This window comes from Erinaceus europaeus, chromosome 10, assembly GCF_950295315.1.
Source record: "Erinaceus europaeus chromosome 10, mEriEur2.1, whole genome shotgun sequence".
Taxonomy (NCBI): Eukaryota; Metazoa; Chordata; class Mammalia; order Eulipotyphla; family Erinaceidae; genus Erinaceus; species Erinaceus europaeus.
Window position 1 is genome coordinate 99923272 of NC_080171.1, and position 21796 is coordinate 99945067.

Below are 21796 nucleotides of genomic sequence, written 5' to 3' on the forward strand. Positions count from 1 at the left end.
CACTGATGCCCTGGAAGGAAAGAAGAGAAGTGAGTGTCCCCAGTCTTGCCAGATCCCCAGCTGCCAGCATCTGTCCCTTGGAGCCCCAGAACTTTCTTCTAAGGGCAGGGGGTGCTGCAGCTATGGATCTTCTCTGGAATTTTTCTGGCTGAGCTGTGACTGTGGGCAAGTCCCCTTCACCTCTCTGAGCCTGAGTATCTTGTCTATAAACAGAGGACAAAGACAGCTTTTGCCTCATAGGGCCATTACAAGGGAGCTGAAGAGTGTTAATCTGGGTCCTGCTTCCCAAATCCCTGCCCTCACCCAGCTTTCCAACCCTGCTTCTGCTGGCCTCTCTCCTCATGGGGCTCAGCTCCCTGTCCTGCCAGATTCTCATCCTTTAGTACTCAGCAACTCTGCTCAGTGGCTGAACAGCTTGTGGAGCCCCTGACAATGACTGCTCCCCTCTGGAGTAACTGAGATGGAGGCCAAGGAGCCCAGAGGCTGGAAATGGCTGTTCTTGTGGGTGGGTGCCAAGTCTTTCCTCATGAGGAACACCAAGAGTGATTTCCAGGTCTTCAGCCATAAGTCCATCTCTGCTTGGATGACGCAGTCTAGAACCACACCTTCAAAACCAGGCTCATGTAATCACCACCACCACGCCCCCCCCCCCATCTCCTCAATGACAGATGTCATATCCCAAACAGGACTGCTGACTTCCCTGCTCCCTGCTCCCTACATCAGCTTCCCCCTTAGTTGATGCCAGCTTCAGCCCTTTTCACTTTGTTCGGCCAAACAACCTTCAGTCATCCATCCGTCCTCTCACTTGAGCTCCACGCCCAACTCATCAGGAAATCCTGAGCTCTGCTTTCACAATAGACCCTGAGCATTTGCCTCCATGCCTCAACTCAGCCCCATCTGCCCCCCCACCCCCGTGTCCTCCCTGGAGCACGAAGCTGCTTTCCTACAGCTCATATCCTGGCTTCCCTGCATAGAACTGGTCACGGTATTCATTCCAACCAAAACTTTCCTTCTCTTATGAGTGTTTATACCAGAAAAGCAGGTATAAACTGCATCAGATTCTTTTCCTCTCTCCTCCTTTCTCACTAATAAATAAATAAAATAGGGAGTCAGGCAGTAGCGCAGTGGGTTAAGTGCATGTGGCACAAAGCATAAGGACCAGCATAAAGATTCCAGTTGGAGCCCCCGGCTCCCCACCTGCAGGGGGATTGCTTCACTGGCGGTGAAGCAGGTCTGCAGGTGTCTGTCTTTCTCTCACCCTCTCTGTCTTCCCCTCCTCGCTCCATTTCTCTCTGTCCTATCCAAAAACGACAACATCAATAACAATAAAAAATAACAAAGGCATGATCCTGCGATTCCTCTCCTGGGGATATATCGTAAGGAACCCAACACACCCATCCAAAAAGATCTGAGTACACATATGTTCTTGGCAGCACAATTTGTAATAGCCAAAACCTGAAAGCAACCCAGGTGTCCAACAACAGATGAGTGGCTGAGCAAGTTGTGGTCTATGGAACACAATGGAATACTACTCAGCTATAAAAAATGGTGACTTTACCGTTTTCAGCCGATCTTGGATGGACCTTGAAAAATTCATGTTAAGTGAAATAAGTCAGAAACAGAAGGATGAATATGGGGTGATCTTACTCTCAGGCAGAAGTTGAAAAACAAGATCAGAAAAGAAAACACAAGTAGAACCTGAAATGGAATTGGTGTATCACACCAAAGTAAAAGACTCTTGGGTTTGTGGGGGGAGGGGGGAAGAACACAGGTCCAAAAAGGATGATAGAGGACCTAGTGGGGGTTGTATTGTTATATGGGAAACTGGGGAATGTTATGCATGTACAAACTGTTGTATTTACTGTAGAATATAAAAATATATTGATTCCCCAATAAAGAAATTTAAAAATAAATAAATAAAATAAAAAATAACAAAGGGAATAAATAAATGAATATTTTTAAAAATAAATAAATAAAATATTTTTAAAAAATGGTCCGGGAGGTGGCGCAATGGATAAATCACTGAATTCTCAGGCATGAGGTCCTGAGTTCAATCCCCGGCCACACATGTACCAGAGTGATGTCTGGTTCTTTCCCTCTCTCCTCCTATCTTTCTCACTAATAAATAAATAAAATATTAAAAAAAATAAACTGCATCAGAGGGGCCCAGCAAGATAGCTCATTTGGGCAGTGTGCTTGTTCTTTCAGGGGTATGATCTAGCTTGGAACCTGGCCCCCACCTCACTTTTAGGGTTATGGTATCTCTCCCCTCTCCCTTTATCTTTTATCTCCAGTTGCTGGGCTCAGTGCTAGCACTGTGAATCCACCACTCCTGGCAGCCACTTTTTTCTTTCTTTTTTTTTTTTTTTAGTTCTCATTTTTTATTTGATCAAACAGAGATAAACTGAGACGGGAAGGGAAGACAGAGAGGAGAGAAAGAGAAAGAAAGACACCTGCAGACCTGCTTCACCACTTGTGAAGTGTTCCCACTGCAGGTGGGGAGTGGGGGCTCAAACCCGGGTGCAGTTTCTTGCACTTAGTTCTGTGTGTGCTAAACAGGTTGCACCACAGCCTGGCCCCTCTCTCTGTCTCTCTATCTCTGTTTTTCTATCTAAAAGAGTCCGCCTGGAGCAGTGAAGTGCTGGTGGTAACTAAAGACAAAACCAAAACCAAAACTGAGTCAAAGGTTTCCTAACCTCCTAGCCTCAAGGCCCTGTGTGGTCCATCTTGCCAACCCCTCGACATGCCTGCCATGCTCTTTCTGATCCTCAGTCTGTTGAGGCCACATCAGCCTCCTTGTCAAGTTCATTCTACCGCAGGGCATTTGCATTTGCTGTTCCCTCTGCCTGGAATGCTCTTCCCCCAGATCTTCACTTGTTTGTCCCTCCTCCTCACACATACTGTCCAGAGCTCTGCTTAATGTCACCACTTCAGAGAGGCCTTTCCTGACTGTTCTACCTAGAGCAGTCCCTGCTCCCTCCGATGCTGGCCCCAAGCCTGCTTAATTTCTTCACAGCACTAATTCCAGGCTGAAACAGTCACTTTACATTCAGTTGTTGACTATTCATTACTGAATGCTTCTGAGGGGTCTGCTGAGCCAGGCCCATCTATTACTGACGCCCCCAGCACAGCACCTGGTGCATAGTAGGAGCTCAAGAAATAGCCACTGCATAAAGGGATGCATGAATTGTAAGCACTCGGCCAGTGTTCATCTCTAGCAACACTTCTATTCTGCAGGCTGGGCCCTGGTTCTCTGGTTAGACCAGGCTTCAGTCATCCCACTGATACAATGGTGGAGTGAGGCTGTGTGTTCCCAGGGCAGAATCCCATTTTGAGTTCTGCCTGTAAAGCTGTCTGTTGGCAGCCCATCAGCCTTCCCTCCTGAGACTTTCTCTCTACGGTCCCTCAAGCTGCAGCCTGGCTTCCAAAGTGATTCAGGTTCTCTGTGTCCAGAGGCAGCGGGAGTCAGTGGGGACCCCTCCCAACTCCCCTCCGCTCTTGCTTCCCGGGTGAGCTGTCCCATCCCAGCCCTTCCGGTCATTCAGGCCCGGAAATCCTCTGATGCTGGGAGCAGATGGGCCAGGACACTGGGATCGCCCCAACACTTCCTCCTGCTTCCTGTACACTTCCCATTGGGCTCTAGGACAGGAGCAGAGCCTTAAAGGGGTGGTGGGGGGCAGCATTAGGGAGCAGGTGAGATGAGGGGACCAGAGCCCTTGGGGGAGTCACCCAGGCCCAGGACTACACATTGACTCCCCCAGCCCCCACACTCCAGGATTTCAGAGGCTTAATCCATATCGACCCACTGCCGTTTCACTTGCCTAGAATACTGTCACCACCTGATCACTTGTCTCCTTGCCTCTGCCTCCTGTGACCTGTTTTCACCCCAACAGCCAGGCCAGTGATGTTCAAAAGAAAAATCAGATGATGACTTTCCTCTGCTCCAACTCTCACCCCCAGCCCCATTTTACTTCCTCATGATAGTCTTCCCAGACTGACTCCTCACCACCATACAGACCACATTGCCCTCCAGATATGCTCAGTCAAATATGGGTTCTTGATGGTTTTAGTCCCAGCCTCAGGGCCTTTGCTTAGATTATCTGTTCCTGGACACTCTTCCTTACAGAGGGAACCTAGCAGGAGCTCCACTCCCTCTAGCCTCAGGCCTCTCTCTCTCTCTCTCTCTCTGTCTTTCTTGAATAGAAATAGCCAAAAATTGAGAGGAAGAGGGAGATAGAGAGGGAGGAGAGAGAGACACACACCTGCAGCACTGCTGAAGCTTTCCCCATGCAGGTGGGGACCAGGGCCTTGAAACTGGGTCCTTGCACGTTGTAACATGTGTGCTCAACCAGGTTTGCTACTACCTGGCCCGCCCAGGGCCTTTGTACGTGACGATTTCTGTGCCTGCAACCTCTCCTCTCCCTTAGAGCCACAGTAATTTCTACTGTACCATAAAGTCTCAGTTTGTTCAGAAATTTCCAGGACATTCTCCCTCCCATTGTAATGATTAAATCCAGGAATTAGAGCTTCCATTCTGAAGAACTCAGAGCCACTCATCACTTAATTTATTCCTTATTTTATGGGCCTAAAAGGCACTTCTCTAATATTAAGTGATGAAATCAATTAATAAATAATAGTGACAACTGTGGAAAATCAGTCTCATTCATCAGGCACATTAATTATTTAAATAACCAACTCAACCTTTAACTGCCTGTATTAACTGATTTGTTCTGATATTTGACACCACTTATGGCGTACATTAGCTTAATTAATTGGATTAATGAGCAGTAATTAGAGCCCATTGGCTTTTATTTCCCCAATGCAGGGAAGCTGAGCTTCACCTTCAGGGCCTCTGTTCTGGCGGGGAGGAAAGGTGATGTTTATTCCCCAGGCATCCTGCAGGGGGCGCAAAGGAAAGGAGAAGCCTCATAAAATATAGGAGAGTGGGACCCTCCCACAGGCTGCTGCTGAGCTCAGAGATAGTCAAGACCCTGCATGGTTTTCCAAGCCTTCCCTTATCCACACTCATCTCCCACTCAACCTCCCCAGGCTTGCTCCTCTCCAGCTGCTCACTGGGGTCCCTTCTACAGGCCCTCCTGTCCTGCCTTAGCCTTGCCCCCTGCCCATTGTCCTGTGTCTCAGTTTTCTTCACTGGGGGCCTGGTCACATGACCTTGAGTGTAGCCTTCCCCAGTCTCTGCCTCCTGCTTCTCAGTATTCCCTTTGCCTAACCCTCCACGAGGCTCAACTTCCTCACCAGCGAAGGGGGCAAATTATAGCTGCCTTCCCAGCAGGCTGTGAGGACCCTGGGAGAAGGAAGGATGCTGCTGCCCATGCAGGTCCTCCTTGCTCTCTGCCTCCACCAGAGATCCCCCACCCCACCCCTTCTAGGGATTCTAGGGATTGAAGAGTCTTTTCCTCCAGTGGTCTGGGAGGTGGTGCAATGGATAAAACATTGGACTCTTGAGCATGAGGTCCTGAGTTCAATTCCCGGCAGCACATGTGCCAGAGTGATGTCTGGTTCTTTTTCTCTCTTTCTCATTAATAAATAAGTAAATAAAATATTTTTTTTTTAAAAAAAGAGTCTTTTCCTCCATAAGGCCTTGGATAGGAAGATCTAGGTCAGTGGCGAGGGAAATACATCAACTGGAAAAGCACTGGACTTGCTTGCCTGAGATTCCCAGTTTGATCCCTAGCACAGCAAGTACCAGAGCGGTGTTTCAATTTCTCTTTTTGTTTCATGGGAAACTCTCTCTTGTATGTGATAACTAAAAGAGAGAGAGAGAGAAACACACACCAGGGGATAAAAGGCCCAACACCTCACTATGGGACATTCTGGGCTTGCCCACCATGAAGGCTGTTGTCTTCCCTGGAGACATCCTGCTCCTCCTCCACTCTGTCCCCTCATCTTACTGGTTGGGGGTAACCCCCTGCACGGAGTTCAGAAAGGGTTCTAGTTCTTGGGGAGAGGACAGACCAGAGCCATTCTTCCTGGGGTGTGAGCCCCAAGACCCTGCTGGAGAAGAGCAAAAGAGGGAGACATGTATTGAGCTTTAGCTGAATGCCCAAGATACGGAGCACCCTGTTTCACAGGGTAGAAACTGGAACTCATGGCTTGATGCTGGGGTGCTCAGCTGCCCAGATTAGATCCAGGTTGACCTGATATCATATATGGGTGGACTCCCCCCTCCAGGAGGGAGAGGGCAAAGAAAAATAATGTTTCTTTTTTTGTATTCTTATTTATTATTGGATATAGACAGAAATTGAGAGGGTGAGGGAAGGATAGAGAGGGAAAGAAACAGAGAGACACCTGCAGCCCTGCTTCACCACTTAAGAAGCTTTCCCCCTACAAGTGGGGTCCAGGGGCCTAAGCTTGGGTCCTTGCACAATGTAATATATGCACTTAACTAGGTGTGCTATCACCTGCCTCCCCCCAAATAATGTTTCAACCAGGCCAGGAACCTAGAACATACTTTAGGAAGACATTTGTCAATGGGATTGGACAGACAGAAAACTCTCCAGGACTTGGGAGAGGAAGTTCCCTAGGTAATTCCCCTAATTGGGCCTCAGTTTCCCCTTCTCCAACATGAGCATGGTGACAGTTCCTTGTACTGAACCAAACTCAGGAGAGATACTTTACTTACTACATGTTATATCCAGTCCTCACAATGACCCTATGAAGTAAGGCCTCCAACTTACAAATGGGAAAACCAAGTTTCAGAGAGAGGGAGGGGGTTGTTGCAGGTCACACATCTGACCCAAGTCTTCCTCATCCACATATAACCCAGCATTCTGTAGTCAAAGCCCCTTGAGGGTCTGGGGGAGCTTGAGGGGGTGTGACTTCAGCTGCAGGGGCAGAAGTGGGGGTGGGTGCAGCCCATCTTTCCTGAGTCAGTGAGGTTCCCACAGCTTGCAGCGTCTGGGGGTCTCAAGGACTGTGAGAAAGTCTCCACAGGAAATGAGAGCCAGGAGCAGCTGGGCCCCTTTGGAAGACAAGGACCAGCCGCCCAGAGCCAGCAGAGGCTAAACAGGCTGGGCCCACCGCACCCCCTCCCCTGATGGGTAATCGCTACCAGATGCCCGGCAGCTGACGTCACTCTGCAGGGCCGGAGAGGGTCGTGGGACTCCGGGGAGTGCTGGGAATTCTTGGACCTAAGTCAACATTCCAAAAGGAAGTGTGTGTATATGTGTGTGTGTGTGGGGGGGGGGGGACTTGATGGTGGCTTGTTTTCAGTGCCTGACATGAAAACAGGAGCAGGGGTAACCCAGGGTCTCCCTGGCCGCCCTGTTAGATGCAACCTTCTCAGCTTCCTCTGAATGGGTCTGCGGATGAAGGACTCAGGGCTCTATGCTTCAGAATGAGACTTACAATCCTTCAAATCCTCCTCAGGGGAAGCCTCATAAAATATAAGAGAGTGAGACCCTCCCAAAGGCTGCTGCTGAGCTCAGAGATAGTCAAGACCCTGCATGGTTTCCCAGGCCTTCCCTTATCCACATTTATCTCCCACTCAACCCCCCCAGGCTTGCTTCTCTCCAGCTGCTCACTGGGGTCCCTTCTATTCCTCAGACTCACCAGGATATGCCTGCCACATTTTTCCTAAAGAAAAGAAAGCAGAGTTGCTCCCTCACCTCCCATGCTCAAATATTATTTTCAGACGGAGACTTTTTCTCCTGGTTCACCTTCCTAAATTGCCACTATCAACCACTACCTCATTTCTTCCCCCTATCCCCTCACACCACAGCGCACAATTCCCTCACTTTATTTTGTTATTATTTCCTCCCCAGACCTCTACTTAGCTCTGGCTTATGGTGGTGCCAGGAATTGAACCTGGGAACTCAGAGTCTCAGGCATGAAGGTCTTTTTGCATAATCAGTATGCTATCACCTCATCTTATTTTATTTTATTTTATTTTCCATCTTATTTTATTTTATTTTATTTTATTTGCCTCCAGGGTTATCACTGGGGCTTGGTGCCTGCATTACAAAAAAAAATGGCTCCTAGAAGCCATCTTTCCCATTGTTATTGCTGTTATTGTTGTTGTTGCTGTTGGATAGGACAGAGAGAAATTGAGAGAGGAGAAGAAGACAGAGAGGGGGAGACAAAGATAGACACCTGCAGACCTGCTTCACTGCTTGTGAAGAGATGTGCCCTCCCCCAGCTGGTGGGGAGCCAGGGGCTCCAAGAACCAGGATCCTTGCACTTCACACTATGTGCGCTCAACCTGGTGTGCTACCACCTGGCCCCCTTATTTTATTTTTTAATATTTAATGTACTTATTATTAGACAGAGGCTGAGAAAAATAGAGAGGGAAAGATAGGGATAAAGAGGAGAGATACCTGCAGCACTGCTTCACTGCAAGTGGGAACTGGGGGCTTGGACCCCAGTCCTTGCATATTGTAACATGTATACTCAACCAGATGCGCTATTGCCGAATTGTATTAAAAATATATATGGGGGGGAGGGAGAAGACAGGACGCTGCCCTCAGCACTGGGGATTCAACTGGGCAGGTCAGGCGTGCAAGAGTGATGCTCTACCAGTTGAGCTGCTTCTCCAGCTACTCACCCACTTGATTTAAATTGTCCATCACAGCCCTTCTCTCTCTCTCTCTAAATGTTTTATTTATTTAGTAATGGGAAAGATAGGATGAGAGAGAGAAAGAACCAGACATCACTCTGGTACATATGCTGCCGGGGATTGAACTCAGGACCTCATGCTTGAAAGCCCAGTGCTCTATCCACTGTACCAACTCGAGACCATTCATACCCCTTTTTCCTTCCAGCTGACCATAGAATTTTTTTTTTATCTTGTTGACCATCTATCTCTCCCTACCAGGCCAGGATTTCCATGAAGGTGGAATTTTTGTCTGTAGTACTCCCGCTTGCTTCCCCAGGACCTCGATCAGTGCCTAATGCGGGAATTACTAAAATGACTAAAATTCCAACCCAACTAGCTGTGTGAACTGAAGCAAGTTATTAACCTCATATATGTCTTCACAGAACATCACTGTCTTCATTTGTAAAATGGGTTCCTACTGACTTCCTTTCCAAGGAGTTATGGAAAGTAGTCTGAAATAATAGTAGAAACAGCATTGAGATATTTCCTTCCAGAAGTAAAATGTGGCCTGGTGATTGACAGCTCAAACTTGAGAGTTATTCAGATCTGGAATCAAATCTAGACTCTGGTGCTTCACCTCTCTATAGTAGCAGAAAAGTCTCTTCTCCTCTCTGTACCTCTCTGAACTAACTGGTAAAATATAACACAGCGGTGTTCACTTCCCAGGGCACGAGTCCATTGGGTGCTGCAGGCAGGGCCTGGCCTGCTATGAATCAGATCTAGATCACTAATGGGGGACCTTGTCCTAGGCATGGAGAGAAGTGCTGGGATCTTTTCTTCCCTCTCCAAGACTCTGCCTTCTTCTTCTTCTTCTTCTTCTTCTTCTTCTTTTTCATTTTTCCTTTTTTTTTTTTTTTTATCAGAGTACTGTTCATCTCTGGCTTATGGAGGTGTGGGGGGATTGAATCTGGGACTTCAGAGCCTCAGGCATGAGTCTCTTTGCATAACCATTATACTATCTACCCCCACCCCTGCCTTCTACTCCATAATATGCCTGAGGTGGAAGTTACCCAGCCTCTCTGGGACCCACTATTTCCTTGCAGGAGGCTGAGGGTGCTGGAAATAAAGGCAGGCTGTCTTCTGGGGGAGATAAATTTCCCTCATTCCCTGTGCTTTAGGCCCCTCCTCTCTCCTCCCTCATTCCTCTCCATCATCCATGATCTCAGCAGGGAGGGAACAGGGCACCAGGAAACTTCTGCAGTCTCACCTCTTCCCCTTCCTTCCTCCTGCCCCAGGTGCACCCTGCCTCCCAGGGCAGGAAGAAGGATACTGTCTATCCCCCCCACACACACACACATACACACACTCCCCATAGGTGGTCCCCTGAAAACACCCTTAGGACACATGGGAATGAGGACCCTAGGTCTGCTTATTAGCAATTCTCAAACCCTTTCCTCTCCAAGCTGGGTGGATCCTGGGAGATCATCCCAGGCCATCTGTTGGGGAGATTGTGGTCCCAAGTATAGGATAGTACAAAATTCATGTCACACAAAGAGGCACAAGGCTAGCCATCCCCCCCCCCCCCCCGGGCTCAGGGAAGAAATATCAGACAATTCTTAATCTCCTACTTAGCCCAAAGTCAGGTGGGTCTTCTTAGAGGTCACTAGAAAGGGGCTCAGGCTAACCCACTCTTTCAGAACCACTGAACTCTCTGAATGATGAGAGTAGGGAGCAGGGTGTGTTTTTTCCATCAGTTCCAGAGTAGGCCTGATAACACAGGCTCTGTCAGGATCACCAGTAACACTGCCCCCAAAATTGGAAGGTTTGGGTTGGATTCTAGACTTGCCATTCCCAAGATTTCTCAAGATACCCTTGTTATGCTAGAAGGGGATGAGTAGTTTAAGGGCACTGGCAAGGAAGATGGAGTCAAACCCTGGTCCTGTCTCTTATTAATTAATGTGTCAAACTGTGCAAGTAAACTTCAGTCCTCATTTGTAAAATGGGGGCTAGTGACACTGTCTCTCTCCTGCGGCGGCTATGAGGGGTAGACAAGACACCCTGTCTGCACAGGTAGGGACAAAATTACAGCAAAAGAAACTTCAAGGTCCTTGATGCTAAGCGCACATCCGCAGCCTGACTTGTCAGATTGCTTAAGGGCACTTACTTGACCCCAGAACGCTCCTGTCCCCACCGACCCTCTCAGGGCCCAGCGAGATCACTTACCCTCTGGGTCCCAGTGAGGGACACCTTCGGCCCACTGCAGTCATGGTTCCCCCACGGTCGCTGCAGGCAGTCCGGGGACCTCCTCAGTCCCGCAGCTCCCGCTTTTCTCGGGCCAAGGAGTTGCGAGGCCCCGAGCCGGACTTCGGAGGCGTGGCCTGTCCTGTAGGACACGCCCAGGACACACCCCTGTCTTTTGCAGCTCCACTCCTCCCACTGGCTGGGGACACGCCCCTTTGGGAGAGCAAACCCCCCCCTTCATCATCTCAGCATCTGCCTGCGCCCCTAGCGGGGAAGACCACGCCCCTCTTATAACCCTTTCCCCGCCCCCTCCAATGTTTGCCCAATCCGGAAGTCTGGAGAAGCCACGCCTCCCAGAGCTCATTCTCCCCGCTCCGCCTCGCCCAACTTTGCACAGCCCAGGTTTGAAGCCTTTCTCCCAGGGCAAATCTCCCATGGCAAGACAATGGAGTGCCTCAGAAACACCTCAGGAAACTAGAAGGCCCTCCTCCCTGCACACAGCACTGTTCCTCCACGCCCGAATGATTTCGAATTTTGGAGAGAATAGTAGGAGAAAGCTGCCTGAAACAGCCAGGGACAGTGGAAAGGCATTAGTTATACTGATCATAAGTGTAAGCATCCCCATCTATTGTGTGTTTGGGGGGTGCCAGACACTAAGTATGTGACTGAGGAGGTGGCTCAGTGGTAGAGCATAGGTTTTGTATGTATAAATCCTGAGCTCAATCCACCAGCACTGCATATGCCAGAATGATGGTTTGATTGTCTCAGTAAATAGATACCATGGGGTGAAAGGGGGAGGAAAAGAAGATTAAGGTGTTATAACTATGTTATTCTTGAATTCTCACTGCAATATTGCAAGGTAGGTGCTATCACTATGCTCATTTATCATATGAGGAAATCAAAATTTAGAGGCTAGGATAGGCTTGTCCAAGTTCAAACATTAAGAGGCAAAAATCTGGACTGGATTCACTCTGTTGCTTTCCAAATGGGCCTCTTAGTCTCAGTTACCTCAATACACAGAAGCTGTGCTTGGGGTTTCAGGGCAAAGCCACTTGAGAGTGGTTCATAACCAGCTCTAGAGTCTCTTTTGCTCAGTCGAGGTTTCATCTTTACTTCAGCAGACACATCTTATTGGAGTAGTTTATTTATACAAAGGCTCTGAAAGGACTGTGAAGTTCACAGCTACAGGACTTCAAAAATAGTAAGTACAACAAACTAGATGAGTGCTGGAGTCAGGTAGATTCCTGCTCAAGTCCCTTATCTGCCACCTTGGCTCAGCCTCAGTTTAACCATCTGCAAGATGGTGTTAATAGCATTTTTTACAGGGTGTGAATAACATCTGTTTTAACACCCAGTGAAATGAGTATTTTTAAATGGCAGCTATGGTCAGAGAAACACTATCTGTAGTTTCACATGAACTCAGCTCACCCTAGGAGGAAGTTGACAGGTGGTTTGCTAGTCCAGATCCAGTGGAACTATAGGTGAGGGTTTGGGGCTGGGGGTCTAAACCAGGGACTCAGTCTCTGGGTTTGGGCCTTATGAGCAGATCAGTGCCCATGCAGTTGGGTGCATAAGAATTTGAAGTCAGGTGGGTCTCAGTTCAGATCCCAACTCTGTCATTTCCTAGAAGCAAATCAACTTCCTCTGATTCTTAGTGTCCTTCTATGTCTTGTGTAAATAATAGTATTGCCTCACCAGGTGTTTTCTGTTTGTTTGTTTGTTTGTTTGTGTTCTAGAACTAACAGCATGTGGAGAATTAAGTCTTTGTGGTTAATGTGTTGGTGAGTTCTATTTTTTTTTCTGTTATCTTTTTTTTTTTTTTATTTGATGCCACAGAGCATAGAATGAGCCTTGGGTCTCATCTCCCTATTCCGATTTGTTTTTTGAGAGACAGGCAGACAAAAGAGAAAGAAATACCAAAACACTGCTCCACTGTCCATGGTGCCTTACTTGGTGCCATTCATGGTGCTTCCATGTGGTTCTGGGGATTGAACCCAGGGCTTCATGCATGGTAATGCACTAAGCTTTCATTCTGCCACAGTCGTTGCTACTAGAGGAGACCAGACACACAATCCCTGCAGGTCCCACCTCACCAAGCCCCCTGTGGGTACTTACCTTTCTGGGGACATATTTCTGGGGGCACTCTCTACTCTCTTGTCTGCCCTGGTATCCTCAGGCTTTTTTTCCAGGTCCGTCTTCACTGCTGAAGGGCCAGGTCCCACTGCTGGAGTATCCTTCAGGGGGGCATCTGTCTCCATCACTACTTCCTTGGCTGCCTCCATGTCTGGAGGGTTGGTCAGAACTTGGGGTACCAGAGGGGACTCAGGATCCCCCTCTGGGGTCTCCATTATAGACTGTCGGTCTCGAGACTTTTTGATGCTAGGACGAGGCATGGTGCCCATGTGGCTGTACATGTCACTGGAGCGGGCATAGGCTGGGGGACTCTTGGGAACTGTCACCATGTCATCCTGTGTGGCCTCAAAGTCGTCACGTTCCAGATAGGACCGGATACTGTAGGCAGTTGAGGACCGTCTCAGAGTAAAGGACCGAGGAAGACTGGAGAGACTACCAAAGCCCTTGAACTTGAAGAACTCTGGGGGGTGGGGGAGGTAGGAAAAGGAGTCACTGACAATGCCAACAGCAGTGCCAACAACAACAACAATAACAGGACTGGAAAGCTAGCTCATTTGCATATTGCACCTGCTTTGCCATATGCATGATCCAAGTTTGAACTTGGCCCCTGCTGCACTGGAGAAAATTTTGGTGCTGTGTGTTCTCTCTCTCTCTCTCAAAAAAAAAAAAATCATTCAAGAGTAGTGAAACCCTAGTGAAGACAATAGTAATAGCAGTTATAACAACAGTAACACATTGGTCAGGGCCATGAGGTGGCTTAGGAGTAGAGCACATGCATGTGTGAGGCCCTGGGTTCCATCCCTGGCACCACATAAAAGGCTGAGTGGTGCTATGGTCTCACTAAAACAAACAAACAAACAACAAAACTGCAATGTCACTAACTGAGGGTCTGTAGAGGGCTTGAGACTTTCTGGACACCTCTCTAATCGATGTGTCACAATGGCTGTGTTCCGGAGTTACAGAGCCCTGGACTCCAATCCCTGCTTTTTTACCTCTTGGCTGTGTGACCTAGGCAAACCACTTGGCCTCTTGGATCCCCATTCTCCACCTCAGTAAAAGAGAGAGTACATATAGTACACTCTTCCTATTGGGCAGCGGGAGGGTCAAAGAAATGCTTATACCAAACTTGCTTTACATGGTGCTTGACACTCAGAATATCTCAGTAAGAGGTAATAAAGTGGTCCGGGAGGTGACGCAGTGGATAAAGCATCGGACTCTCAAGCATGAGGTCCTGAGTTCCATCCCTGGCAGCACATGTACAAGAGTGATGTCTGGTTCTTTCTCTCTCTCTCCTTTCTAGTGAATAAATAAATAAAATCTTAAAAAAAAAAAAGAGGTAATAAAGATGGTATGGTAATACTCCTCATCAGTCTATCAAACATGTTAGTCTCACATAGTTCAATAACACCAGTTTAAACCCCTACTTTCCAGCTGAGGAAATTGAGGTTCAGTGGTTTGGAACAGCCTGCCTGAGGTCACACAACTGTGGTGTGTGTGTGTGCATTCACGCACGTGTGTGTGTGTGTGTGTGTGTGTGTGTGTGTGTGTGTGTGTATTAAGTTGAGAAGGGGGTGTTTGAGTCTGGTTCTGCACACTCAGGTGACAAGGGGGTTTTAGGGAGCCTGAGTGTCCTGTTCCCTGAAGTTCTCTCCTTCCTGTCAGCTGAGCCCCAGATCTGACTCTAGTAGCAATGCTCTGGTGATACCATCTCCCCGCTTCGTGGAGGCCCCATGAGTCTATTCCTCCCTGCCACAAGCTATGAGACTGTCCCTCCTTGAAGTTACCATCCTCTGAGTTCCCTACAACCTCCAGATATGAGAAGAAAGAAAGAAAGAGAGAGAGAGAAAGGAAGAAAAGAAAAGTGTGTGGGGGTGCTATTTTCTCTGTTCCTGGCACTGCTCTTCAGGTTCTCACAACCATACTGAAATGTAGGTAGTAAGAGGAAGTGAAGGTCCTGAGATGGGGAGAGACCTGCCCAGGGTTACACAGCAAGTCTGAGCCTGGCTGAGGGCCGGGGACTCTGATGATAAGGGTTCTGGGACATTCCTTCTGCCTTCCTACCCCCACCCCCCACCCCCCCATCCTGGTCTTCGCCTTTGCCTGCTGATCTCCATCAGAAAATGCAGATGCTCTTAGAAGGTCAGGGAAGCAGAAACTGTGCAAGTGGCCCCTGCCTTTTTCAGCACCGCTTGCTTTGGCTCCTGGGACCCAGGTGTCTACAGGTAACAGTTATGGGACAAGGAGGGGGATCTAAGGCTCATGGGACATGGAATGAAGCTTCATAATGAACTCGGCCTGATCAGCCTTGGAATGTGGCCCTAACCCTTGCTCTGTCCCCAACCTCATCCCATCTCCCAATCCCCTGCACTGTCAGAGCAAAGCAGTGAGAGGAAAAGGGGGCCCTGGAAGGGGGACCAACTGGGGAGAAGGTCGTGGACGAAAGGGAACCCTCACCAAACTGCTATGGATTCTTGCCTCAGAAGGGTGCAGGGTCCAGGCATCACTGTGGGAGGGCATGTGGGTCAGCACCCTTCAGCCCCAACTCCAGCAACTCCCAACCTGAGAGCCCATAGGAATGGTGGGCTTTCTGTGAGGTTGGGGAGGGTCAGAGACAGACTAATGACAGAGGGAGAAAAAGTAATGGGTTGGGTGGAGAGGGAGAAGTGGGGTGGAAGAGAATCAGCAGGATGAAGAAGGGACAACTCAAAACCCCAGGAGAGAGCTTTCAAGAGAGACAGAGATGGAGGGAAAGAGAAAGAGAAAGGAGCAATGTAACTGTGAATATGGAGAAAATCAGGAATGGACAGAGGGATGGAGGGGAAGGTCGGTGGCACTTACTGAATTTTTTGCTGGCCTTCTTGGGCACCTCCGTCATCTTGGTTGTCTTGGTTGGTCCGAGAGGGGCTTCAGACATCAGTGCTGAGGTGCCTTCTTCACCATCTCTTCCTCTTTCAGGCGCCCTCAAACTCACTTCCTCTGTGTATTTTTAAACCAGTGAAACTCCCACAGCCCCACCCTCCCCATCATATCCATGGGGGGCGGGGGCCAGGCCCTCTCCCAGCCTTGGACCCCCATGGGCCACCTCCTTGGCCTCAGCAGTAGGGCACAAGGGAGCAAACCACAAACCCCGGGGAACAAACCACAGGCTCTGGGAACAGAGCCCACTGGGCCGGGGCTGCTGGGAATCTGCCAGCAGTTGTCAGGGGGTCTGGTCCTAGGGCTGGGAGAGTGCAGTTTATTCTAAGTCTGGGTAACCAGGGGAGGGGCAGGCAGTGGGGCGGGGCATAGGGGAATGTTATGGTTAGGCCTTGTATGGGCTCTGGGATCACTCAAGTTCAAGTCACTTCCCTGAGCCTCAATTTCCTCTCTGTGAGCAGGAGGTACTGGCAGTGCCCACTGCACAGTGTCCAGTAGATGGAACAAAGACTGGCCCAGAAATAGTGCCCACTATGGCCTTTCTCTCTTTCTTCCTTTCTTCTTTACATTTGGATTAACTAGCTTTTTAAAAAATATTTATTTATTCATTCCCTTTTGTTGCCCTTGTTGTTTTATTGTTGTAGTTATTATTGATGTCACTGTTGTTGGATAGGACAGAGAGAAATGGAGAGAGGAGGGGAAGACAGAGAGGGGGCAAAGAAAGATAGACACCTGCAGACCTGCTTCACCGATTATGAAGTGACTTCCCTGCAGGCGGGGAGCCAGGGCTCAAACTGGGTTCCCTACACGGGTCCTTGCACGTTGCGCCACGTGCGCTTAACCTGCCGCGCTACCACCTGACTCACAGTTTTTGTTTTGTTTTGGTTTGTTTTGGTTTGGTTTGTTTTAACCAGGGCACTAACTGCTTAGCTCAGGCTTAAGGATGTGAGAGGGATTGAACCTGGGACTTTTGAGCCTCAGGTATGAGATAAATGGCTATCTCTCTGCATAGCCATTATACTATCTCGCCTGCCTGAATCAATCAATCAATCAATCAACCTTTTTTTCATTCTTTCTACCATAGCACTTCTGAACTCTGGTTTATGGTAGTGCAGGGATTGAACCTAGGAACATCAGACGTGAAAGTCTTTTTGCATAATCACTATGTTGTCTCTCCAGCTCCCACATTGGATTTTCAAGTTAGCAGGGACATAGCAAATTTGGTCCATCATATCCACTGTACTGGGGTGGGGAAACTGAGGCAGGGATCGACAAGCTGCCTACACAGATTTAAACTTAATTTTTTTAAAAAATATTTATGTATTATTCCCTTTTGTTGCCCTTGTTGGTTTATTGTTGTAGTTATTATTGCTGTTGGATAAGACAGAGAGAAATGAAGAGAGGAGGTGAAGATAGAGAGGGGAGAGAAAGATAGACACCTGTAGACCTGCTTCACCGCTTGTGAAGTGACTCCCTTGTAGGTGGGGAGCCGGGGGCTCAAATCAGGATCCTTACGCCTTGTCCTTGTGCTTTGCGCCACCTGAGCTTTACCCACTGCGCTACTGCCTGATTCCCTAAACTTAGGGTTGTTTTTTTTTTTACCCACTTCCTGTTGCTTTTTCATTCTACAATCTATGTGTGAGTATGTGTGTATACATGAGCAGAACAGAGATGAGGAAATGAAATTCCCCTTGCAGGTTGTCCTGCACCCGCGGAAGTTGAGGTGGGTGGTGATGGGGGTGGGCACAAAGTCAGGGACTCCAATCTCAGCTCTGTGTGTTCTGGACTGTTACCGACTAGAACATCCAAAGCCTCAGTCTCCTAATCTCTAGAATGGGCATGAAGGTGAGGGTTCTTGAATGACTGGGCAGCACTATCCTGGCCCCAGTCTGGCAATTATGGGACCCAAGGCCAGAGGGAGCCTTTCCTTTAACCTCCATAAAAACAACAGTGAGGGGCCGGGCAGCAGCGAGTTGGGCACACATGGCACACAAGTGCAAGAACCAGTGTAAGGAACCCGGTTCGAGCTCCCATCTCCCCACCTGCAGGGCGGGGGTCGCTTCACAGTTGGTGAAGCAGGCTGCAGGTATGTATCTTTCTCTCCCCCTCTCTGTCTTCCCCTCTGCTCTTGATTTCTCTCTGTCCTATTCAACAGCAATGACAACAATAATAATAACAACAAGGGCAACAAAAATGGAAAAAAAATAGCCTCCTGGAGCAGTGGGTTCCTAGGGCAGGCACCAAGCCCCAGCAATAACCCTGGAGGCAAAAAAAAAAAAAAATGAGGGGCCAAGTGATGACACACCTGGTTGCGCACACACACTACAGTGTGCAAGGACCTGGGTTCAAGCCCCTGGTCCCCACCTGCAGGGGAAAAGTTTCACAAGTGGTGAAGTAGAGCTGCAGGTGTTTCTCTGTCTCTCTCCCTGTCTATCTTCCCTTCCACTCTCAAGTTCCGTCTCTATCCAATAATAAGTAAATAAATAAAACAAAAAATATTTAGGGGCCAGGTGGTGGTGCACCTAGTTGAGGGCACATGTTACAATGTGCAAGGACCAAGGTTTGAGCCCCTGGTCCCCACCTGCACGGGGAAAGCTTTGCAAGTGGTGAAGCAGGGCTGCAGGTGTCTCTCTTTCTCTCCCCCTCTCTCTCTTCCCTTACCCTCTCAATTTCTGACTATCTCTATCCAATAAATAAATGTATTTTTAAAAAAACACTTAAAGGTGGTACAAAGTGCAAGGACCGGTGTAAGGATCCCAGTTCAAGTCCCCGGCTCCCCACCTGCATGGGAGTCACTTCACAAGCGGTGAAGCAGGTCTGCAGGTGTCTATCCTTCTCTCCCCCTCTCTGTCTTCCCCTCCTCTCTCCATTTCTCTCTGTCCTATCTAACAATGACAACATCAATAACAACAACAATAATAACTACAACAACAATAACAAACAAGGGCAACAAAAGGAAATTAATAAATATTTTTTAAAAACACTTAAAAACTTGGGGGTCGGGTGGTGGCGCAGCGGGTTAAGCACATGTGGCGCAAAGCGCAGGGACCGGCGTAAGGATCCCAGTTCGAGCCCCCAGCTCCCCACCTGCAGGGGAGTCGCTTCACAGGCGGTGAAGCAGGTCTGCAGGTGTCTGTCTTTCTCTCTCCTTCTCTGTCTTCCCCTCCTCTCTCCATTTCTCTCTGTCCTATCCAACAACGAACAACATCAACAATGGCAATAATAATAACCACAACGAGGCTACAACAACAAGGGCAACAAAAAAGGGGGAAAATGGCCTCCAGGAGCGGTGGATTCATGGTGCAGGCACCGAGCCCAGCAATAACCCTGGAGGGAAAAGAAAAAAAAAAAACCACTTAAAAACTGATGTGGCCCAGGAGGTGGTAAAGATAAAGCACTGGACCCTCAAGCATGAGACCTTAAATTCAGTATTTAGTATCAAATGGACCAGAGATGATCTTTTATTTATTTATTTATCTTCCCTTTTGTTGCCCTTGTTGTCTTTCATTATTGTTGTAGTTATTATTGTTATTGATGTCGTCATTGTTGGATAGGACAGAGAGAAATAGAGAGAGGAGGGTAAGACAGAGAGGGAGAGAAAGACAGACACCTGCAGACCTGTTTCACCACTTGTGAAGCGACTCCCCTGCAGGTGGGGAGCCGGGGGCTCGAACTGGGATCCTTATGCCCGTCCTTGCGCTTTGCACCACCTGCGCTTAACCCGCTGAGCCACCGCCCGACTCCCCAAAGATTATCTTTTTAAAAAATATTATTTATTATTTATTTATTCTTTTTAAAATTTTTATGTATATATTTGTTTATTTTCCTTTTTGTTGCCCTTGTTGTTTAACATTGTTGTGGTTATTTTTGTTGTTGTTATTGATGTTGTTGGATAGGAGAGAGAGAAATGGAGAGAGGAGGGGAAGACAGAGAGGGGGAGAGAAAGACAGACACCTGCAGACCTGCTTCACCACTTGTGAAGCGACTCCCCTGCATGTGGGGAGCCGGGTGCTCGAACTGGGATCCTTAAGCAGGTTCTATGACCCACATAGTCAACGACTGCCACCTCTCCAGATTCAAAGGAGGTCTCGAAACTTCACATCAGGCTCAACCTGACGCTGTTGACTGGCTACGGAAGAAGGGCAAACGTTAGAAGAAGAAGAAGGAGGAGGAGGAGGAGGAGGAGGAGGAGGAGGAGGAAGAGGAGGAGGAGGAGGAGGAGGAGAAGAAGAAGAAGAAGAAGAATGAGAAGGTACTTGTGCTTTGTGCCATGTGCGCTTAATCCGCTGCATCACCGCTCGACTCCCTATTTATTCCCTTTTGTTGCCCTTGTTGTAGTTATTATTGTTGTTGTTATTAATGTCATCGTTGTTAGATAGGACAGAGAGAAATGGAGAGAGAAGGGGAAGACAGAGAGGGTGAGAGAAAGATAGACACCTGCAGATCTGCTTTACCTCCTGTGAAGTGACTCCCCTGCAGGTGGGGAACCAGGGGCTCGAACTGGGATCCTTTGCTGGTCCTTGCGCTTTGCGTCACCTGCGCTTAACCCACCGCACTACTGCCTGACTCCCGATGATCTGGTTTGTTCTCCCTCTCCCTCCTTCTCCATCTCCCTTTTCCTCTCACTCCCCTTCTCCCTCTCTTTCTCTCTCTCTTCCTCTCTCTCTCTCTCACAAATAAATAAATCTTAAGATAAATACGTAAATAACAATGGTGAACATCTTTAGTATGTTCCAGCCACAGGGCTCAGTCTAATAAAAGTCAGTGTAATTTCTTGTTGGTATGCTTCTAAATTCTGCTTCTAAGACCCCTTCTGTTGCATTGCTTGACGTTGTAATCTATTTACATAATCATTGTTTTCATTGGTTTAATCCCCACTGGTTCGCCCCCTATCCTAAGTACTTCCTCTTCCTGACACTTCTGCCTCAGGAGATATAAAATACAGGGCTTTCTAATGAAGAGAAATTAGAAGAGATTAGATTGTTGAACTGCATCCCCACTCGTCAATAAAGATTGAACTGCGTTCCTAGCTCAGCCACGAGTCCCTGGTCGTCTGTCTCCCACCCGTGAAGCTATCCCAGCAAATGGTGCCCTGAACAGAGACTGGCATATGGTGCCCAACCAACGTGGGACCTAACCTGCCCATCCCCCAGATAAGTAAACTACCTATCCACTAAGGGCTGCCTTTCTACTTATGAAGAGGTTTCCCAAAGCCTCTACTCTTTTGTCATGAGACAGTTTCTCTGTCTCTGGAACATTTTGCTCTGGGCCACACTTTGGTTCCCTGACCAAGAACTTTGGTTCCTTATGACCGTGATCGTAGAGCTTGGGAGATGCACGGAGATTTCTCCTTGGACTTTCTGGACTTCCTCTCACATGTTTCCCGCAGATAAGGACTACTCTAACTTGAAGAGCATTCTCCAGTACCCTGGCAGTCCCCAAAAATGGAGACATGTGGTTAGTTCTACTCTCTTGATTTGATTCTTTCTTCTATGGGAAGACGATCTTGGGATGGATGCCTCCAATCCTGCAGGAACCGTCAGAAGTACCCTAAATGGAATTTCGCGGAGCTTTTTGGACTAGGATACCTTCCGGGGACTCATGATTCTACATAGTGAGATCTGGATAATCTGGTTCAAGGTAAAAGAAGCAAAAACTGCCTACCACTTTTCTCTCGATTTGCCCCCTCGTTGTTCTCTCTGAATATCTTAAGTTTGCTGTCTGTTTTCAGTTGAGTTTCGTAAGAGAGTGATTTGAATGACTGAATTTTTGTATGACATTGACTTTACAAAAAAAAAAAAAAAAAATCTGGGAGTCGGGCTGTAGCGCAGTGGGTTAAGCGCAGGTGGCGCAAAGCACAAGGATCCCGGTTCGAGCCCCCGGCTCCCCACCTGCAGGGGAGTCGCTTCACAGGCGGTGAAGCAGGTCTGCAGGTGTCTATCTTTCTCTCCT

At 48.3% G+C, this 21796-nt stretch overlaps 1 protein-coding gene across 1 annotated transcript in view; it reads right to left on the reverse strand.

The window, feature by feature from the left end:
• The window catches only part of SH2D3C (SH2 domain containing 3C), a 39887-nt gene extending 23964 nt beyond the window's left edge, over nt 1-15923 (reverse strand). The window contains exons 1-2 of the mRNA XM_060200217.1: nt 15767-15923; nt 12911-13388 (exon numbers count right to left, since the gene is read on the reverse strand). Of these exons, the coding sequence (XP_060056200.1) occupies nt 12911-13388; nt 15767-15842 (554 nt within the window). The 5' untranslated portion in view covers nt 15843-15923. The remainder of the gene's footprint in view (nt 1-12910; nt 13389-15766) is intronic.
• Between the last annotated feature and the right edge of the window lie 5873 nt (nt 15924-21796).